Source organism: Rasamsonia emersonii (genome assembly GCF_000968595.1).
Source record: "Rasamsonia emersonii CBS 393.64 chromosome Unknown ctg1118621760081, whole genome shotgun sequence".
Classification (NCBI taxonomy): Eukaryota; Fungi; Ascomycota; class Eurotiomycetes; order Eurotiales; family Trichocomaceae; genus Rasamsonia; species Rasamsonia emersonii.
The window spans coordinates 20,619-38,741 of NW_013563206.1; the positions used below are offsets into that span (position 1 = coordinate 20,619).

The following is an 18,123-nucleotide window of genomic DNA, read 5'->3' on the forward strand; positions in this document are numbered from 1 at the left end:
GGGCCACAGCACATTTGATGTAACCAGAGATGAATATATTTATTTATAAATAAACAAGTCTTATAAGTCTGAGATCGCTTCACTCGACTGATTCCCATGAAGGGAAAATGCCCGGTATATACCATACCAAGAACTTTCTACTATTCTACTATATCTTTATATATAGTCTTCGTATCTACCTCCCAGGCGGGCTCTCCTAGTACTTACAAAACTCTTCACTACTCGAGCCAGACCAGCCAGGGTGTCAAAAAACGAACCCTGTTAACCTATTACAGGAAACAAATTTACTGTCCAGGATTTTTTTTAACTCTTTGCCTACACTTTTTTTTTCTTGGATTCTGTATTGTCCTAACACTTCAAATCAAACCAAGGCATGGTGCCTAAATAACAAAAAAAAAAGGATCTGGCTAAAGTACAAAGCTAGTCCAATGTTTCTCGACTAATCTAGTCCTGGATATGGATGATAACCTTTCCTCTTGCCCTTTTGCTTTCCATGCGCTGGTAAGCCTGACAATAACGTTAATATACAGTCAGCAAACACGTATCAACTATTATTGACTAGAGAGAGGGTAAAATGAGACGAGATCTCACCTTGGGCACGTCCTCCATCTCCCAGATCGAATCGACCACCTGCCTCAGCTTGCCCTCTGCCACGAGCTGCTTGACCCGGTTGAGCGTCTTGACGTCCGGCGTCGCGCTGTGGAAGATATAAGGACGCGGCACGCCGCCCAAGAACGTAGGCCAGAACCGGTTCGAGAGCTGTTTCCAGGCCCAAGTCAGGAAGCCTGCCAGCGTTGGCGTGGCCGTATACGCTCCGATGTTGAGATAGGGCTTCCCCCGCGCCAGATAATCCGGAGAATGCGTATAGAGATCCTGGATGCCGATACAGTCGATGATGGCGTCGAATGGCTGTTCGGCATGGTGAGAGACGCGGAGATACTCGTGTAGAGGGTCATGCTTGCGATAGTCGATGACCTCGTCCGCCCCCAGGCTCTTGACGAGCTCTGCATTCGCGGCAGAGCACGTCGCCACGACCTGCCCGCTCTCGCCGACGACGTGTCGCGCGATCTGGACCATCATCACCCCGGTCCCGGCGCTGCCTCCGTTGACGAGCACCTTGTCGCCCGTCTTGAGCCCGCTGAGGTCGAGGGTCTGAATGGCTGTGGCGCCCACTGCACCGATGCCTGATGCTTCCGCGAGGGACAGTTTCGACACTGCTGCTGCTGCTTCTTCCCCTGCGATGGAAATGGTGACAACCCGTGAAGCAGGAGCGACGACATACTCCGCCAGCGTGCCCCGGCCGAGACGGAAATGCTCTGCTGGCCTGCAGGAGCCGAACACAAGAGTGCCCGGTTGGAGATCGACACGCGCAGCGAGGACCTCTCGTCCGACAGCGAGAATCGTGCCCGAGAACTCGAGTTCAGGAACGGCGATGCGGTTCTTCGCCGTCCAAGAAAAGGGCAGCGGTGACAGAACCTGCATGATCCATGCCACGCCGCCGTTCATGGCGGCATAGTTGATCTCCACCAGGACATCGTCGGGTCCGATGTCAGAGAGCGAGGGGGCCTTGAAGTGTGGATCGAGCTGGACGACCTGCGATGGAAGACCTCGCCGGGTGTAGGTCCATGCGCGCATGGTCGAGGGGATAGAGAGCCGCCCTTCTTCTGACATTTTGATAACAGACCTACATATTGTCAGTAGGGAAGTATCAGTATGCAGCAAACGGTTCAGCCTGAAAAAAAAAAAAGAAGATGATGGCTATGATATAGATTGTAGGAAAGGAAGGTTCTGGACGACAGCTCTAACCCTGAGCTCAATTGTGCATGGGCAGGCCTGGCAGCGATAAGATGAAATTGTATTCACATTCACATAATATATATTGAATACGTGGAAGAAATTCCACTGACCAAATACGAGAGACAAATAATAGATAGATCAAGAGGTCAGTGCAGGTAAGACTTATCGGTCAGGTGAGGAAGATCATAGAAGTTCTGAATGCTGGTTATAAACAAAAACGTATCGAATTACAGTCATTAGAGGAACTCCCATAAAAGAGATAATCACAAGCAGTAATAAAATAAACGAAAAGACTAGATGTCCTCCTTATTTATTCCTCTATTTTAATAAATTAAGAATAAAGTTCGATAAGGAATCCCTCCTTCCTTTCTTTCCTCTCGGACAAATCAATGTTCGTCCGTGACTAATCACAATATTGAATATACGTATTTCCTATATAGTTGAACAACGTTACGGAGTACAAGCCTTACAGGTCTCGCTTAGCTAGCTCGACTGGTTTGTGAAAAAAAAAATATTATTATTACCTGGTCTGTACCAAGGCTATACCTGCTACTATTTTAAGGTATGTAGTAGTCTACTATAATCAATTAACCCTAAGCCGGAATTCTTCCCATATCCCTTACTACTAAACTACTGTAGTATTAATAGTGAATACATTAGTAAATTAACTACCTAGTCAATCCAACAATTAAGATTGTTTATTAATCTTGTTGATTCGAGTCCCGCCAGCCATGCCATGCAATCAATCCAACATTGTACCGCGCATCGGACGAAAATCTCCGACGAACGAACATAGGGCTTTAACGGCTACAAGCGTTACTACAGGTTTCGCTTCTTCGCTTGGCTGGTCTATGCCAAGGAGTTTCTACTATAACTTTATATATAATATAGTCTTTATTGACTATGTGATGATGTCAAGACGGAGAAGTTTACCCTGCTACACTGTATGTCTCGTGACTGGGTGGAATAAATCAAGGATTTCGTTTCTATTCATTTATGATGTTCATTTCCTGTGTCCAATCTATGTGAAAAAAAAAAAGCAAACTGTCCAATATGTACTGTACAGTATATGCAAATATACCAAAGTTCAAAGTTCATGCCAGAAACCACGCCAATGCCAGTCATGAAAGAATAGGTAAATAATAAATAATATCCGGAGAAATTCCTCTAATCATCATCGTGATCTGATCTCACCACGTCCACTCCTCAATCACAGCACCGGAACTGACCAGTAAGCGGGACGCCTGTCCGTCCCTGACGGGATAATCGCCGTTTTCGAAGCAGATGCGAGAGATAGGATGGAAATGTTGATAACTGGATACAGGAGACGGCACAAGCGAGCCATCGGCGAGGGAGTACAGCTGGATTTTGTGATAATCGGTACCTATATACCAAGAGAAAACAGTTAAGGCAAAGTTCTTGAGGAGAAAAAAAAACCCCGAAATTTGATGGCAATGTTCAGGGAATGGGTTTAGGGGAAAGGGGAAACTTACAACTAGCCAGCAGCCCAAGTTCTTGACTGATGTCAATCTGGTGCATCAGCTCGCTGTCATAATCCGGAAAGGAGAGGTAAGGCTTAGTCGAGGTGTGGCCTTTAGCATTTGGTCTGGGCTTCGTTTGCATGCCGTTTTTCGGATATCGAAGATCATACATCTCCAGCTGTATACCTCATATAAGTAACATGCAATGGATTGCACAGCAAATTCAGAAACATACCGACTTGTAACCCGCCACCACCAATCGATACTCATCGACCTTGCGAACCTTGGCCACGGAATGCGCATGTTGGAGCCGCTCAGACCAGCCGTTGCTGCGGATATCATACAAAAGGATGGCTGAATTTCGAAGCCCCGAGACAATGACGTCCGATGTGAGCCACTCGACGGCCGTAATATCCCATGCCCTTCCGCCAGGCATGCGCCTTTTACCCAGAACCCAATGACCCTGTTGTCCCTCCATTACATGCAAGCCATCAGACGTGCCAATCGCCCAATACGGCTTTTCTCCAGTCGGACGAGCGGCCGAGCACCACAAGGTCCCCTTGTCACGGACCCTATTACTCGCAGCAACAACCTCTGAGGAAACAAGTTAGCCGCCAGCAGCCACCAGCTTGTATTGTCTCTTGTAATACGTACGATTATAGGACCAAGGATAAGCGCCATAGACTTCGGGATCCGGCAGAAATCTTGTCACCAGGCACGAATCTCCTTTTGGACCACTGTCCATAGTCATCCTGGTCGCCCGTCATATGAGCAAGACTGCTCCAAAAATCAATATCAATGCAACTTACAAAAAGTAGCCTGTATGACTCAAGGAAATGGAAGACATCTGGATCGATCAGTATCTGATATTGCAAAAGAGACGTCGCTGGACACATACCCTGTACTGCTCTACAGAGATAACTGCCTCCCTTGCCGGTTGGTACGACCATTTATCAGCGTCGCCGGAGTACGGAGGGCAAATTCTAGAATGTCATTAATATTAAGTTATTCAAAACCTTGGGCAAGCGAAAACTAACGTGACCTGTGACGTATTTCCCTGGTTGATACCTTGACTGCTGTGAGTGAGATGATACGAATGCGCTGTCTTGGTGTCAGACACATACCAGCGACTATGACGCCAGAACGATCATGGCGGGCGAAATCAGCGATAGGAAGCTCCGACCCATCCCTGCTAAATTTGCACAGCTCCCTTCGTTGCAGCTGACTCGCATATGCTTTGCCTTGCCGCGCTTGCATGGCGAATCCCGGCATGAGCTGCTCGCCAACCTCTGTTCCCACTCGAGTTAAAGGATGAGTGAGGCATCCTGCCCTTTTAACCCTCTCCTTTGCAGTTCGACGTCCAAAAGTGATACGCCGCTCATGTTGCTACAGAAGGCGCCATGGTTAGGTTCTATACTTTTCTCGCGCTCAGGAGCGATGAAGGATGAAGGGGAAAGCTACCTTTTTCTGATGCTCCCGCTTCTTGACAGCGTCTCTGGAGTATTGAGACCCCGCAGGGGCGAGATGATTTGCTTGGATCCTGAAATACTTTTTCTTTTCGGGATCTATTTGTTGATTAGCGGCATAGGAGAGCCATGAGAACGTATGCTTTTTACAAACAGAGAAATGACAGTGACTTGTAAAGCACCTTGATGGGTCTAGGAGAAAGACTACTCGCTTAAACTAAATCCATAGCTAGGCTCAGGGCTCTCAGCCCATAGCTGGATGAGATAATCCAAAGATATGAACTGCAGACAGGAGAGGCAGAGCCCCGAAAGAAAGAAAAAGGAAACTAAAAGAGCTCATTTTTCTCTGAGTACTTACCATAATAGAACCCAGGGATTTGCTTCACCATTCTCTCAGCGAAGTCTTCAAAACGGATGTCAACAGGAGCAAAATTCCACTGTCGCTTTATTTTGGCCAGCCTATTCTCATGGAGATGGTATTCTCTCTCTGTAAATCGTTCCCAGGTATGATGACTTATTCATGAGCTGAGATACAGAGCGAGGTGAAGAAAAAGGAAGCAACCCGGTGTGTTCACCGGCATAAAATGACATGGGGAAGATTCTGCTGGCGCTGACATACAGCGGTGTACGCCGTTGAATAAAAAGGCCTGCAGAAGCAGGGTGAGCAGTCTATTCCTCGCAGCCGTTCCCCTTGAGCGATGCTGGCAGGTGTGTTCTCTGGTACTGTGGTACTGTACCTGCCGTAGATGGATTTTGGGGGCGGCATGACGTTGAGTCTCGCCGCTTGATTATGTAATCACAATGTCCGCGAATGATTGGCCAGAAGGATAGGAACCAAGTTCCCCGTCAGATTGCTGTTTTTGTAGATTGCAATGATACTCACACAGCGATGAGCAGAGAGTAGGTTCTTGTCAGATAGACAGATATTTGACTATCTCGCTATGAAGTACTCCGTAATAGGGTGATTGAATTAGGAGCATCTAACCTTGGAAGTTTAGGTGTTTTTAGCTCCCGACCGGCCTGAATTACAGGGTACAGTACGGAGTACATACAACTACCATGGCATCTCTCTCAACGCACCGAATAGCAAGCAAATACTTCGAGTCTTGGACATCGTCCATAGGGATAATGCGTAGATGTTATTTGAAGTTTAGATGAGATTTCTATGAACTTACATACTGGAGGCTTCATGGTTTATTTATCTGCGCTCATAAGGTACTCGTACAGACAAATCAAGAGTAGGATAGATCTACTCCGTATTGCAGATATGATTGTTCCTACATCAGACGATTTCATGGCTGCCTATACGGAGTATTCCGTGCTAGAAGTCTAGAGCTGTTCTAAACTGCATGTCCTGGAGAATGATACTGTAGCAGCCAGGCTGTGCTTGCATTCAGCAATGCAGATGCATGGTCGATCATCGCTGCATTGCCATCACCAGGTCACGGATGCTAGGTGTAGATCACTGCGACAGCGTCGTCATCACTTTCGGGCACGAACCCGATAAGGAGCCCTAATCGCGGATCCCCCGTCCAAGCACCAATCCAGCACCGCGGGAAGTTCAGGGGGCGGATACAATGCCAAGACTTCGGTGTGCAAGGATGATGGCTGGAGGTCCGCTCCGTCCGCACTCCGTTTGGGAAGGCCTCTGAACGGAGTACGGACCCCGAAAAAAAAATCCGGACTCTTATGAGAACAGTGAGGAGAATTCCCTCAGTGCCATTTAACAGCCATAAGTCGCTAAAAGTCGAGAACCGTCAGAACTCCCCAAGAAGACCTGTACGCGGCTGTAGGAAGCAAGGCATGCTGTATCATTTGACAGTAATCGTCTTGGCGTCTTGGGCTTGGCAAATTCCGGATGGACTGGATCACGATCGGGGCGGGAGAGGAAACCAACAGGGAATGCTGTGCTCCGTAAATGTAGCTTGGCAGAGCAGCCTGTAGAAATAGTGAATGTTCTATTTAACGGCTGAATGCGCCATGTGCTTGGCATGAAACCATTAATGCCATGTCAGCCACGATGGTTCTGGTGATCATGGCTTGGCATTTTTCTATCAGGTCCAATTCCCTTGTCAAAGACTGAACCTTGAGCAGAATGCCGACTGTTGCAACTCGTAGGTAGTATCCCACAGTTGTACAAAGACATAGTCAGCATTCCGGGGGCGTTGGAATTGGATTGAGAACATCCCGGAAGCCGGAGAAACAAATAGCACGAAACCCTATTGTCACTTCAACCGATCTCTCCCCATCATCTTCTGCTGTCACTGTTGTCAGCCTGTCACTTCTGTAGAAAGGGCCCCTCAGCAAGGCCTCTGTTACCTCTCCTGTTGCTTGAATTGATCTTCGGAACTAACGCAGCACCATGGAAAATCACTCAATACAGCATCAGATGCCCAGACTGAATGGTTAGCGGGTTTTATTCTGCCACTATCCGCCTTGAGATATTTTTGTCCTTGGCACCTTCCGCTTGGCAGGCGCGGCATCGCGGCTTTGTGTAATCGAGCCATTATTGCTGCAGAAAGCATGTGCTCGCAAAATGAAGAGAGCGAAGATTAATCGGTGGCTTTGGCGTGACTTGGTCATGATGCGCTTCGGTTCCTTACCAGAGAACACCTTGAATCGAAAATCCATGTCATGAAAATAGAACAAGATCGATAAGCAACCACGCTGAGAAGAGGCTCTTAGCTGACGCCACAATACCAGGATTAGAATTGATCTACCAACCCCAAGCACTTTTCGATTCTCAGTGTTCTATCTCACGAGGTAGCACGGGCGGGAATGAGCATGCACCCTCTTAATGCAGAATTTCTTCCACAGCCTTCTAGGGAATAAGCCACGTATGGCCATTGGAGATTTGCATTTTCGACCTTGGCGAAGACAAGACTCTTGGTACCGACGGCCACGTAATGGGCCACAGGGGCGATCAGACCGCACGGGATATAGTCAATGCCCAGCTCGGTTGGCATGGCTGCCTATCTTTCGCGATGCCAAGCCACCGTCACAGTCATACGGTTATGCAATGGTGGTGACAGATGAGAACTGATAACGGCAGACAGGGAGTCCTTGATCAGCGTCCAACCCAACTTTGAGTCCAGTTCAGCGGCATTCAACAGCAGTCTGGGCATGCCGGGTGGCCTTGGCGGAGCCCCTGCAGGCTGGGAGATCCCTCCACATCTCCGCTCGCTGGGCGGAGTATCTGCGGGGAGGAAAGGAGTCCAAAGAAACAGACAGATCTCAAAAGCCAGCAGCGTTCTAAGCCTTCCGGACTATTTGCATTGCATTGCAAGTCTTGGGCCTTGGCGGGGTCTTGGTATACAGCAATACCCGCCCGAACATGACATGGCCGAACAGGGCAGTGCAATCCGCTTGGGGTTGCTCTTCCTCGATACGGTATCTTGTATGGTATCCCCTTATTATATTATGACCCTCGTGTCCTCTTCTTCCCTGCCGTTCTCCTCGTCAAAGCAGGCTATAATAACTCTCTTTCCCTCCATTGTGGCTTTCCAGTTGCTGGTTCTGGTCAATACCGATTGATTACTTACAGGTACTCCGCTGTTTGACCCGGTACTGTCCAGGACTGCTGCCTATATCTACCCCTCTTTTCCCTCCTTTCCCTCTCTCCCTCCTTCCTCCTCTTCTCTCCATCTCTCTCTTTCCTTTCCCCATCATTTCCCCATTAGCCAGGTCCCACCCGCATCTGGCTTTGCTCAGTTTCCACTTCAGCGTTTTGGATCCGTGTTCAAACTCGTATTCTTTATCCCCGCCGACCTGATCATTTCTCTCCCATCCGGTGTCCCTCATCATGGCCGGCTACGCTGGCGCGGCCAGGTCATTCAGGAGTTTGGGCCCTGCGCCCCCGCAGGAACTCGAGAGTGCCAGCAGCAGGCCAGAAACTGGAAAGCCTGTGGATGAGAAGAAGCGTCCTTCCAACGATGACGACGAAGAGGAAGACCTGGACGCCCTTATTGAAGAACTCGAATCGCACGATGGTGACGTAACTGTTGACGACGATGCTTCGGACGACCCTGGAGCCGCCCGTCCTGTCCCTGAGGAATTGCTCCAGACCGATACCCGTACCGGTCTCACCGACAGCGAAGTGCTCGCGCGTCGGAAGAAGTACGGACTGAACCAGATGAAAGAGGAGAAGGAAAACCTTGTCTTGAAGTTCTTCTCCTTCTTTGTTGGACCGATCCAGTTCGTCATGGAGGTAAGTGGATTGACCCAATGACAGGAACAAACAAGTTTAGATCCTGGGGTTTGCTGGTCAGAGAGAACAGGGGACGCAATCTTACTGATCATTTTGTCTTATATAGGCTGCGGCAATCCTGGCTGCTGGTCTTCAGGACTGGGTCGACTTCGGTGTAATTTGTGCTCTGCTGCTGCTCAACGCGGCTGTCGGATTTATTCAGGAGTATCAGGCTGGTTCCATTGTCGATGAGCTGAAGAAAACGCTGGCCCTCAAGGCTGTGGTCTTGCGGAATGGTCAGCTATTTGAGGTCGACGCTACAGAAATAGTCCCCGGTGATATTTTGCAGATCGAAGAGGTGAGAAACGGATTCTACAGAAAACGTCTTCGGAACATACGCTAAATCCATACAGGGCACGATCGTCCCAGCTGATGGTCGAATTGTTACCGAGGGGGCATTCCTTCAAGTCGATCAGTCTGCTATAACAGGTGAATCTCTAGCGGTTGACAAGCACTATGGCGACACCTGCTACGCTTCTTCTGCTGTCAAGCGCGGTGAGGCCTTTATCGTGATCACTGCAACCGGTGACAACACTTTCGTTGGCCGTGCAGCAGCGTTGGTCAACGCAGCCTCTGCTGGAAGTGGACATTTCACCGAGGTTCTCAATGGCATCGGCACCGTCCTGTTGGTCCTCGTCATACTCACCCTTCTGGTGGTCTGGGTAGCTTCATTCTACCGGTCGAATGGCATTGTCAGCATCCTAGAGTTCACCCTGGGGATTACCATCATTGGCGTCCCGGTCGGTCTTCCTGCCGTTGTGACCACCACCATGGCTGTCGGTGCCGCGTATCTGGCCAAGAAGAAAGCTATTGTCCAGAAGCTCTCCGCCATCGAGTCCCTCGCTGGGGTAGAGATCCTCTGCTCCGACAAGACCGGTACTCTGACAAAGAACAAACTGTCCTTGTCCGAGCCATATACTGTTGCCGGCGTCGATCCGGAAGACCTCATGCTCACGGCTTGTCTGGCGGCGTCGCGAAAGAAGAAGGGTATCGACGCCATCGATAAGGCCTTCCTGAAAGCGCTCCGCTACTATCCTCGTGCCAAGAAGGTCCTTACTCAATACCGGGTTGTTGAATTCCATCCCTTCGACCCAGTCTCCAAAAAGGTTACTGCCGTGGTTGAGTCCCCGCAAGGGGAGAGAATTGTGTGCGTCAAAGGTGCACCGCTCTGGGTGTTGAAGACTGTTGAGGAGGACCACCCCATTCCGGAAGAAATCGACAACGCCTACAAGAACAAGGTGGCTGAATTTGCTACCCGCGGCTTTCGCTCCCTCGGCGTGGCTCGCAAGCGTGAAGGCGGTGCGTGGGAGATACTGGGTATCATGCCTTGTTCAGACCCTCCTCGCCATGACACTGCCAAGACAATCAACGAAGCGAAGACTTTGGGTTTGTCGATCAAGATGTTGACGGGTGATGCCGTGGGTATTGCTCGTGAGACATCTCGTCAGCTTGGTCTGGGTACGAATGTATACAATGCGGAGCGCCTGGGTTTGGGTGGTGGCGGTGACATGCCTGGCTCCGAGGTGTATGACTTTGTCGAGGCTGCCGATGGTTTCGCAGAGGTCTTCCCGCAACACAAATACAACGTCGTTGAGATCTTGCAGCAACGTGGTTACCTCGTTGCAATGACGGGCGATGGTGTCAACGACGCCCCATCTCTTAAGAAAGCCGATACGGGCATCGCCGTCGAGGGAGCGTCTGACGCTGCTCGGTCAGCAGCCGACATTGTCTTCCTTGCGCCAGGTCTCTCCGCGATCATCGATGCTCTTAAGACGTCCCGTCAAATCTTCCACCGCATGTACGCCTATGTTGTCTACCGTATTGCGCTGTCGCTTCACCTCGAGATCTTTCTGGGTCTCTGGATCGCGATCCTGAACGAGAGCTTGAACTTGCAATTGGTCGTCTTCATTGCAATTTTCGCCGACATTGCAACCCTGGCGATTGCCTACGATAACGCACCTTACTCCAAGACGCCTGTTAAATGGAATCTCCCCAAACTGTGGGGCATGTCGATTCTCCTGGGCATCGTTCTGGCAGCAGGAACCTGGATCACTCTCACGACCATGTTTGCCGGTGGTGAGAATGGCGGTATTGTCCAGAACTTCGGCAGACGGGACCCCGTCTTGTTCCTCGAAATTTCCTTGACCGAGAACTGGTTGATCTTCATCACCCGTGCCAATGGCCCGTTCTGGTCCTCGATCCCATCATGGCAGCTGGCAGGCGCCATCCTCCTGGTCGATATTGTCGCTACGCTCTTCTGCATTTTTGGTTGGTTTGTCGGAGGGCAGACTTCGATTGTCGCTGTCGTCCGTATTTGGATCTTCTCCTTCGGTGTTTTCTGCGTCATGGGTGGTCTGTATTACCTGCTTCAGGGATCTCGGGGATTCGATAACTTGATGCATGGGAAGAGTCCCAGGCGCAGCCAGAAACAGCGGTCCCTGGAGGATTTCGGTGAGTGTTGTCTGAAATGAATCTAGACTGATCCGTTGCTGACGATTTTCAAAATTAGTTGTTTCATTGCAACGAGTGTCGACGCAGCACGAAAAGAGTTCTTGAATGAGAAGTCAGCAAACACTATACGCTGCAGACTCGTTAAATATTTAATGTTTGTTGAAAAGGGAATCATCACCACACAGAAAATGGCCGAATTGGCATCATTCAGGCCCACACTTGTTTTATATACCCATTCCTCAATCTGTACCTAGACGGTCACTTTTTTTTTGTTTGGTTCTGCCTTCCTTTTTTGTGGTGCTGACTTTTGATGTTGTATCCTTGTTGTATCCTATGGGCATTTTCTATAATCACCTGGAGGTTCTGTTGACTTTCCTTGTGTGAGGGTTTGACTAGAATGTTATAGATAGACAGGTAGGAGGCTAAGTGAAAATCCAATGAATCCTATGTTTGTTTAAACGTCAGGACAATCAGTTTAAATTGATCTACTCCAAACCTCCATCATCATTATCATTAATTATCCTGTCTCTCTTTCTTTCTTTCGGATCTTCCCATCGTCATATCATATTCTGTTATTGTTGTTATGTATTATGTCTGCACTATATGAGAACAATATCAATATCAATATCACTATCGACATCGATACCAGAATCGATATAATCAAGTTCGACTGACTGCACAGTGCACACAAGGAGGGAAACAAAAAACAAAAACTGAAACGAACAAAAAACTAGAAAAAAAAAAATTAAGACAACAAACAAGATTATACAGCTGTCCCGTCCTGTCCTGTCCTGTCCTTTCCTTTCCAATACTTTCATTTTCCCTCCCGCCTATCTATTTATTTATTTATTTAGATATCCGTTTTGCTTTTCTTCTCTTCTCTTTCTCTTCTTTTCTTTCTCGCTTTGCTTCCTCGTTGATTGATTTGATGATGATGATGATGATGATGATGATGATGATGATGCCTATGGAAATCCCGACCGAGGAGGAAAGTTAAAGAAGAAAAGAAGAAATGAAATAAAGAAATGAGCCAGAGAAAGACGCCCAGATACTAGAAAAAAAAGCGTTCCAAAAGAAGACAAAAAAACACGGTAGAACGTATTAAGCAGAAGAAGAAAGTACGGCGGAATCCAATCGTCGGGTCAAAGTACAATTCACATTGATAGGTATTTCCACAATTCCCAAAGTGTAACAAGAGACAGGAAACAAGAAAAAAAAAGAATGAGCAAAGCACTTGAAAAATTTATGTACAGACAAGGCGTGTAATCATCGCTCCAGGACCATCCAACTAACCATACCCACCCAGCCACTCACGAAGATGGCCGTCACGATCCCGGCTCCCGCCCGGTCAGCCGCCGTGATAGGCTTGGTCAGCCCATCCTGTTCGTGGGATGAACTGTCTCCCAGTCCTGCGTTGGGATTACTCGTGCTGTTGCCTCCGGTATCGGCGGTGAGAGGAGCTTTATTCTTGCTCTGGAATGCAACCATGTTGGATGAGAATATGCTCAATGCGGCCATTTGTTCTTCCAAGCCACTATGGCCGTCGAATTTGTTTTCCACCCAGCTAATCCCACAATGTTCACCGTCGTCACCCCCAGTGCACGAGTTGGCCGCTGCCTGGGCCGACTTCTGCAATTTAGGCAGGATGTCGTTGTAGGTATACGGGGCGATGAGGCTGGTGAAAGTCAGCCAGGAGGATAAAAATCCTTTGAAGCAGATCATATTCCGGTCACAGGTATTAACAGGCTCGCAGGAAACCTCGGACATGGTGTCGCCGCCATATTGGGCCGGAAAGAAGGTACTATAGGTTGGCTTGAGCAGGCCATCCAAACGATCTTTCCACTTTTGCGAGCCGTTCGTCTGGCACATCCAAAGTTAGCGATGACTGAAATCATCCAAGATCCATCCTGGTCGACGGGCAAAACATACAAAATTGTACATGTAAGCAGCGCCGCTGATATAGGTTCCGTAGTTGTAGGTCCACTGGATGTCACTGGCCGCTTGACAATCGCTTTCCACCGTGACCAGATCGGCAATGTTCCAAGTGCTCGTGTTGATATTCACCAGTGGGACGCTTGTACTCCAATCCCAAATTTTCTCCGCCCAGTCGGCGTAGGTCTGGTTGTTTGTGTAGCGCGCCAGGCGGGCTGCCAGCTGGAACAGCCCACCATTCGAGATGGCATTCTTCTGGTTATAACCGGCCTGATAGGTGAAGATCTGCCAACGCAAGCCACCATGGCAGGTATTGGGGTCCCAACGCGGCACCTGCGTGTTGAAAACCCCCTGGGCAAGTTCCAGCCAGGACGGAGCATCCGGCTGGCTGGGAAAATTCAACTCGGCACCGGTCATGGCGGCCAGCCCCCAGAAAACTTGGTCATCGTTTCCCTGGTTGCGACCGGAGGACGATTAGCGTCGTGCTTGCCATTGCCGGGACCGCAGAGACTCACCAGGTAGCTACTCCAGTTGGCAGGCATATAGTCGTTATATTCGCCCTTCTGCCACAGCATACCCTGGATGGTCACAGGGTTGTAGGATGGATCTCCGGTCCAGTGCCAGTATTGGATCAGCGTCATGAACATGGCACCACCTTCCCACCAGGTACCCGGGAGCTTGCCGGGAATCTGGCCGGACTGGTTGCCCTGGTAGTAGCTCATCATATCGTAGGCGGCGGTCGCAGCAGCATTCTTGATGGAGTCGGCGCTGTTGATGTCGAGATTGATGCCCATGACCGCTTGACCGGCAAGCAGCAAGGCCGCCAGAGGGCTCCCGAGGGAACCCAGGCGGCGGGCGAAACGCATGATGGGGGAGAGGAAGAGAGAACGAACGAGTGACGCGGACGGAGGACAGCCCTAGCAAACACGATCAGAGAGGGGATGAGGGTCAGCAAGCATGATGAGAGGGTTTGGAGAGGCCGAGGGGGGGGAGGGAGCGAGGGAGAAGCGGCGTTCAGTGACAGCGAGAGGAACGGGCCTAGGGGCTGGCCGCGAGATAAAGGTCTGTCTCAGCGGCAGTCAGGGACTGCCCTGCCGCCTAGCCCGATTCGGCCGTAGCGGCTCGGCGCCCGCGGAGTGCCGGCCCACCCGGCCAAGGCCACTGGCAGTGACTGGCTGGCCCAAAATAGCTGCACCAATCGCCCCCAGATCCTCGCTGGCATACTGCAGCGTTTCCAAGGTTCCTTGTATGAACTGCACGACGAATCGACCGAGTTTGAGCCGCTCATCCGTGGAGGTGGCAGAGTGCGGATGGAAGATCGTCAGCGGAGCGCCTCTCAACACGCAGCGGGCGATCGCTGATGATCGCGGAAAGGATGATGAAATCACGCCTGCGACGCGTGTCCTTGCAGTTTGCGGCTGCCGTCACCGCATCGAGAAGGCGCCTCCCGATCCGGTCTTCCAAGTCACGTGGAATCCGTCGACCCAGACTGTGGCAGTTTCACTTGTCCAAAGCGGCCAAGACGACGTCAGTCAGCTGGTTTCAGTCTGCATCGTAGTCCCCGTCTCTTCTTCCTGTGCCTGTTCGAGGTCTTTACCATTGGTTTCTAGGATTGTACTGTCGCAGCACTGTCATTGGGGACGTCTGTTACACGTCACGTGGCTTCAAGTACAAGTCGAGGACCCTTCAAGACTACCACCATCATTCAAGAGAAGATCGCCCGCCAGCAGCATGAAGCAGGTCTACCACTCTAAAGGTACCTAGTGTCATATCACTTGATTTGCATTGCACACGGTAGACAAATACGGCTACCAACTGGTGACACGTGGTTTCGGCAGTCGAAGGAGTTCATGCACGTAGCCATGGGCAGCTATCTCTCGCAGGCCCCGTACAAGGATTACTCGCTGCGTGCACGAGCTTCCTGCAGTGAGAACTTAGTTCGGCAGGGGCGACTTGTGGTCCAGATTCCAACATGACGTGCCTGAGGAACCTGCCTTGTGGCCCCAGACATCCTGAAGAAAGACCAGGAGGAAGGAGATCATGAAGAGACAGCAGCAAGGATTGTGTTTGAGGCTCACGGGCACAGTCAGGTTATATCATGACTCAAGGCATTTATCATAACGATAGAGGAGTCCGACCTTCCGGAGAGACTCGTTGATTTCGACATTGTCCCACTTTCACTCTCGCAACAACACCGTGTCGGGAGTAAGCTCCCCTGATAAACGAAAAGAAGAGACTGCTGTCTAGCTTTTAGAAGCCCTAGACTGGCCATCCCACAACCATGGCCTTTTTCACTTTATGTACTCGTGACGCTACAAACAGATTGAACTTGTCAACTGAACAGCTTCTGTCCTAAATGCTCTGCTAATTACCAGGTCATCCTCGTCGTCATCATCATCATCATCATCATCATCATCGTCATCGTCATCGTCATCGTCATCGTCGTCGTCGTCGTCGTCGTCGTTTTGATCACTCTCGTCTTTTGTCCTTCACTCAGCCTCCCTATATATACGTGACTGAAGACGTAATGGGGAAATGTTCTCACTCGCGGTTCCCCTGTGTCTTCTTCCACTGATCAATCCACTGCTGCATCGAAGAGCCTTTCTTTGCGGTGAGGAGAACCAGAATGCCACCTACGATGGCGAAGGCGGAGCCTGAAAAATCACATTAGTCGCTAGGACAACCACTTTCGAAAAAAGGAGATCATATAAAGAGAAAGCCCGTATAGGACGTACTCATAGTGCATGCGGCTCCAACGCCAATGGCATTGATCAGAGGCAAAGCAGTGGCGCTTCCTGCCGCCGAAAAAGCGTATTGGATGAAATATTTCCCGGCCATGACTTCAGTCCTCTTGCCAGGCATGACCTCTGTTCCGCAAAAAGTTAGTCATCTAGCTTTTGACTTGGCAATCGAGGTTTACTTGCCTGTACAGTAGGTGTTCAGACTGCTGAATGCCACCATCAGTCCGACACCGCTGAAGAAAATCGATATGATCGGAACAGCCAGCCCGCCCAATGTGAACTGCAGACACCAACCGTAGATGACAGTGGCAATGGGGACTAGGATAAAGAAGGCTACAGTGCCGCTGTTGAGACGATCCTGGGCAATGCGAACACCGTTCCGCTTGATGATATTTCTACGGACTGTAATGTCCGCCCATTTACCACCGACAGTCGTCCCGATGAGGAAGCCCGCTCCGGGGGCAAGATAAAACAGACCAGAGACCAAGGGCGAGGTCAGATGGAACCGAGGATTGATCAATGTTCTTGGTGATGTGAGGAGGGAGTACATCGTCCAGCTCAGCAGGCCGCAGGCAACGTCCTACAATAATAACACATTTCAATCACTGAACCCCCATGAAAAGATGGGTGAATATGGTGCGGGTTGGCGTCGAACATACGGTCAGGACAATATTGGGATAAATTAGCAGCTCGATCACTCGCATAGGATTGAAACGGCTCCGCACTCGTTTCTCTGTCATCGTGTCACCCTGGGCGATAACAGAGCGAGACACGGTTGGCACAAAAATCACCGCGAGAAGCAGTCCACCGCCAGCCATGGCCGCTTGCAGCCAGAAGATGGCTCGCCATGTAGTAAACGTTACCATGACACCTCCAACACATGGGCCTGGAGATCATTGTCAAGTCAGTCACTGTCGTGCTGTAGTTAAGAGACCTCAACTTTCGACGCACCCAGAGCTGGTCCGCAGACTGTTCCACTCATGAAAAAGCCAATTGCCGTTCCACGAGTCGCCTAAAGGAAGACGACAATAGATCAGCTTGGTCCTCAGATTATTAGTCTCTATACTTTACCAATGCTTATGGTATACCGGCTTGAAGATATCCGCAATCATGGCCTGCCCCGCGACCATAAAGAAGGATGCCTCGAATCCCGCCAGCGTGCGCATCGCAACAAAGGTAGGGAAGTTCTTAGAAACTGCCGCTCCAATGGCGAACAGGAGGAAGATGAAGATGGCGAGGTTGTACGCATGTCTACGGCCAATAATCTATCCGAGTTCGAGTTAAAAGAGCGTCAGGTCACAACATCCATAGCATTTCGTGATAATGAATCAATTTTTTGGAAAAGAAGACAAACAAACCGTGCTCAAAGGCCCCCAGATAAACGAGGCGAACCCCATGGCCAACAGAACGCCAGCATTGCTGATGCTCACCACCTCGGCCCTCGTCCCGAATTCGGCGGCAATCTCCGGAGCTGCAGGCAAGAGCGATGTACTCGAGAAAGTCGCAGCCAGAGTCATCCAACTGGCGGTGAAGAGGATCAAGATCTTGCGCCATGTTGGATATCGTTCTGACGGCGGCAGGTCGTCCAGCTGGGTGTTGGCCTCGCTAGGAAGAACCATTGGGCCAGGCGTCGAAGTAGAAGACAGCGGCTGCGATTGAGCTTGCAACTCGATGACTGGCGGTATTGCCGTCTGCTGGTCGGCCGATTGGACGGTGAGGGTGGAAGTGATGGTGGTTGACATGATGGTGAGGGCTGAGTCCTACGAAATAAGATGAATTAAGATATCTCTATGCTCCGTCCACACATAATAACAAGAGTATCTTCTTCCAGCATATCACCATCCATCAAATGGAGAATGTTATACGAAGACCAGACAAAGCCTTTTAAAAAAGCCAAAAAAAGACGCAAAAGCTTTGACTCTTGAGTCATCCATCCACATCTCGGGATTAGCGTCAAGATCTCGAGAAGAGCGAGTGGCCCACCGGAAACTGCGCTATTTTACCGCTGT

The 18,123-nt window shown here is 50.0% G+C and overlaps 6 protein-coding genes across 6 annotated transcripts; 1 reads left to right on the forward strand and 5 right to left on the reverse strand.

Moving 5' to 3' along the window:
* Positions 1 to 444: 444 nt before the first annotated feature.
* T310_3758 (Zinc alcohol dehydrogenase) lies at positions 445 to 1,671 on the reverse strand (the record flags this gene model as incomplete). The annotated part of the gene is made up of 2 exons (XM_013473352.1): positions 445 to 507; positions 592 to 1,671. The coding sequence occupies 2 exons, from the start codon at positions 1,669 to 1,671 to the stop codon at positions 445 to 447; spliced, it is 1,143 nt and encodes a 380-aa protein (XP_013328806.1).
* A 1,316-nt stretch (positions 1,672 to 2,987) lies between these two features.
* Positions 2,988 to 5,510, reverse strand: T310_3759 (uncharacterized protein; the record flags this gene model as incomplete). Its single annotated transcript, XM_013473353.1, has 10 exons — positions 2,988 to 3,181; positions 3,291 to 3,456; positions 3,514 to 3,872; positions 3,933 to 4,030; positions 4,088 to 4,125; positions 4,177 to 4,261; positions 4,321 to 4,664; positions 4,740 to 4,843; positions 5,103 to 5,181; positions 5,364 to 5,510. 10 exons carry the CDS (start codon positions 5,508 to 5,510, stop codon positions 2,988 to 2,990), a joined length of 1,614 nt encoding a protein of 537 aa, XP_013328807.1.
* Positions 5,511 to 7,171: 1,661 nt separating this feature from the next.
* T310_3760 (uncharacterized protein) lies at positions 7,172 to 7,710 on the reverse strand (the record flags this gene model as incomplete). The annotated part of the gene is made up of 2 exons (XM_013473354.1): positions 7,172 to 7,460; positions 7,505 to 7,710. The coding sequence occupies 2 exons, from the start codon at positions 7,708 to 7,710 to the stop codon at positions 7,172 to 7,174; spliced, it is 495 nt and encodes a 164-aa protein (XP_013328808.1).
* Positions 7,711 to 8,546: 836 nt separating this feature from the next.
* On the forward strand, positions 8,547 to 11,546 carry T310_3761 (Proton-exporting ATPase; the record flags this gene model as incomplete). Its single annotated transcript, XM_013473355.1, has 4 exons — positions 8,547 to 8,951; positions 9,058 to 9,288; positions 9,344 to 11,441; positions 11,500 to 11,546. 4 exons carry the CDS (start codon positions 8,547 to 8,549, stop codon positions 11,544 to 11,546), a joined length of 2,781 nt encoding a protein of 926 aa, XP_013328809.1.
* Positions 11,547 to 12,707: 1,161 nt separating this feature from the next.
* On the reverse strand, positions 12,708 to 14,239 carry T310_3762 (Glycosyl hydrolase; the record flags this gene model as incomplete). Its single annotated transcript, XM_013473356.1, has 3 exons — positions 12,708 to 13,301; positions 13,371 to 13,826; positions 13,889 to 14,239. 3 exons carry the CDS (start codon positions 14,237 to 14,239, stop codon positions 12,708 to 12,710), a joined length of 1,401 nt encoding a protein of 466 aa, XP_013328810.1.
* A 1,446-nt stretch (positions 14,240 to 15,685) lies between these two features.
* On the reverse strand, positions 15,686 to 17,856 carry T310_3763 (Uncharacterized protein; the record flags this gene model as incomplete). Its single annotated transcript, XM_013473357.1, has 8 exons — positions 15,686 to 15,847; positions 16,011 to 16,027; positions 16,109 to 16,240; positions 16,409 to 16,694; positions 16,774 to 17,000; positions 17,066 to 17,126; positions 17,203 to 17,379; positions 17,473 to 17,856. 8 exons carry the CDS (start codon positions 17,854 to 17,856, stop codon positions 15,686 to 15,688), a joined length of 1,446 nt encoding a protein of 481 aa, XP_013328811.1.
* Positions 17,857 to 18,123: the final 267 nt, after the last annotated feature.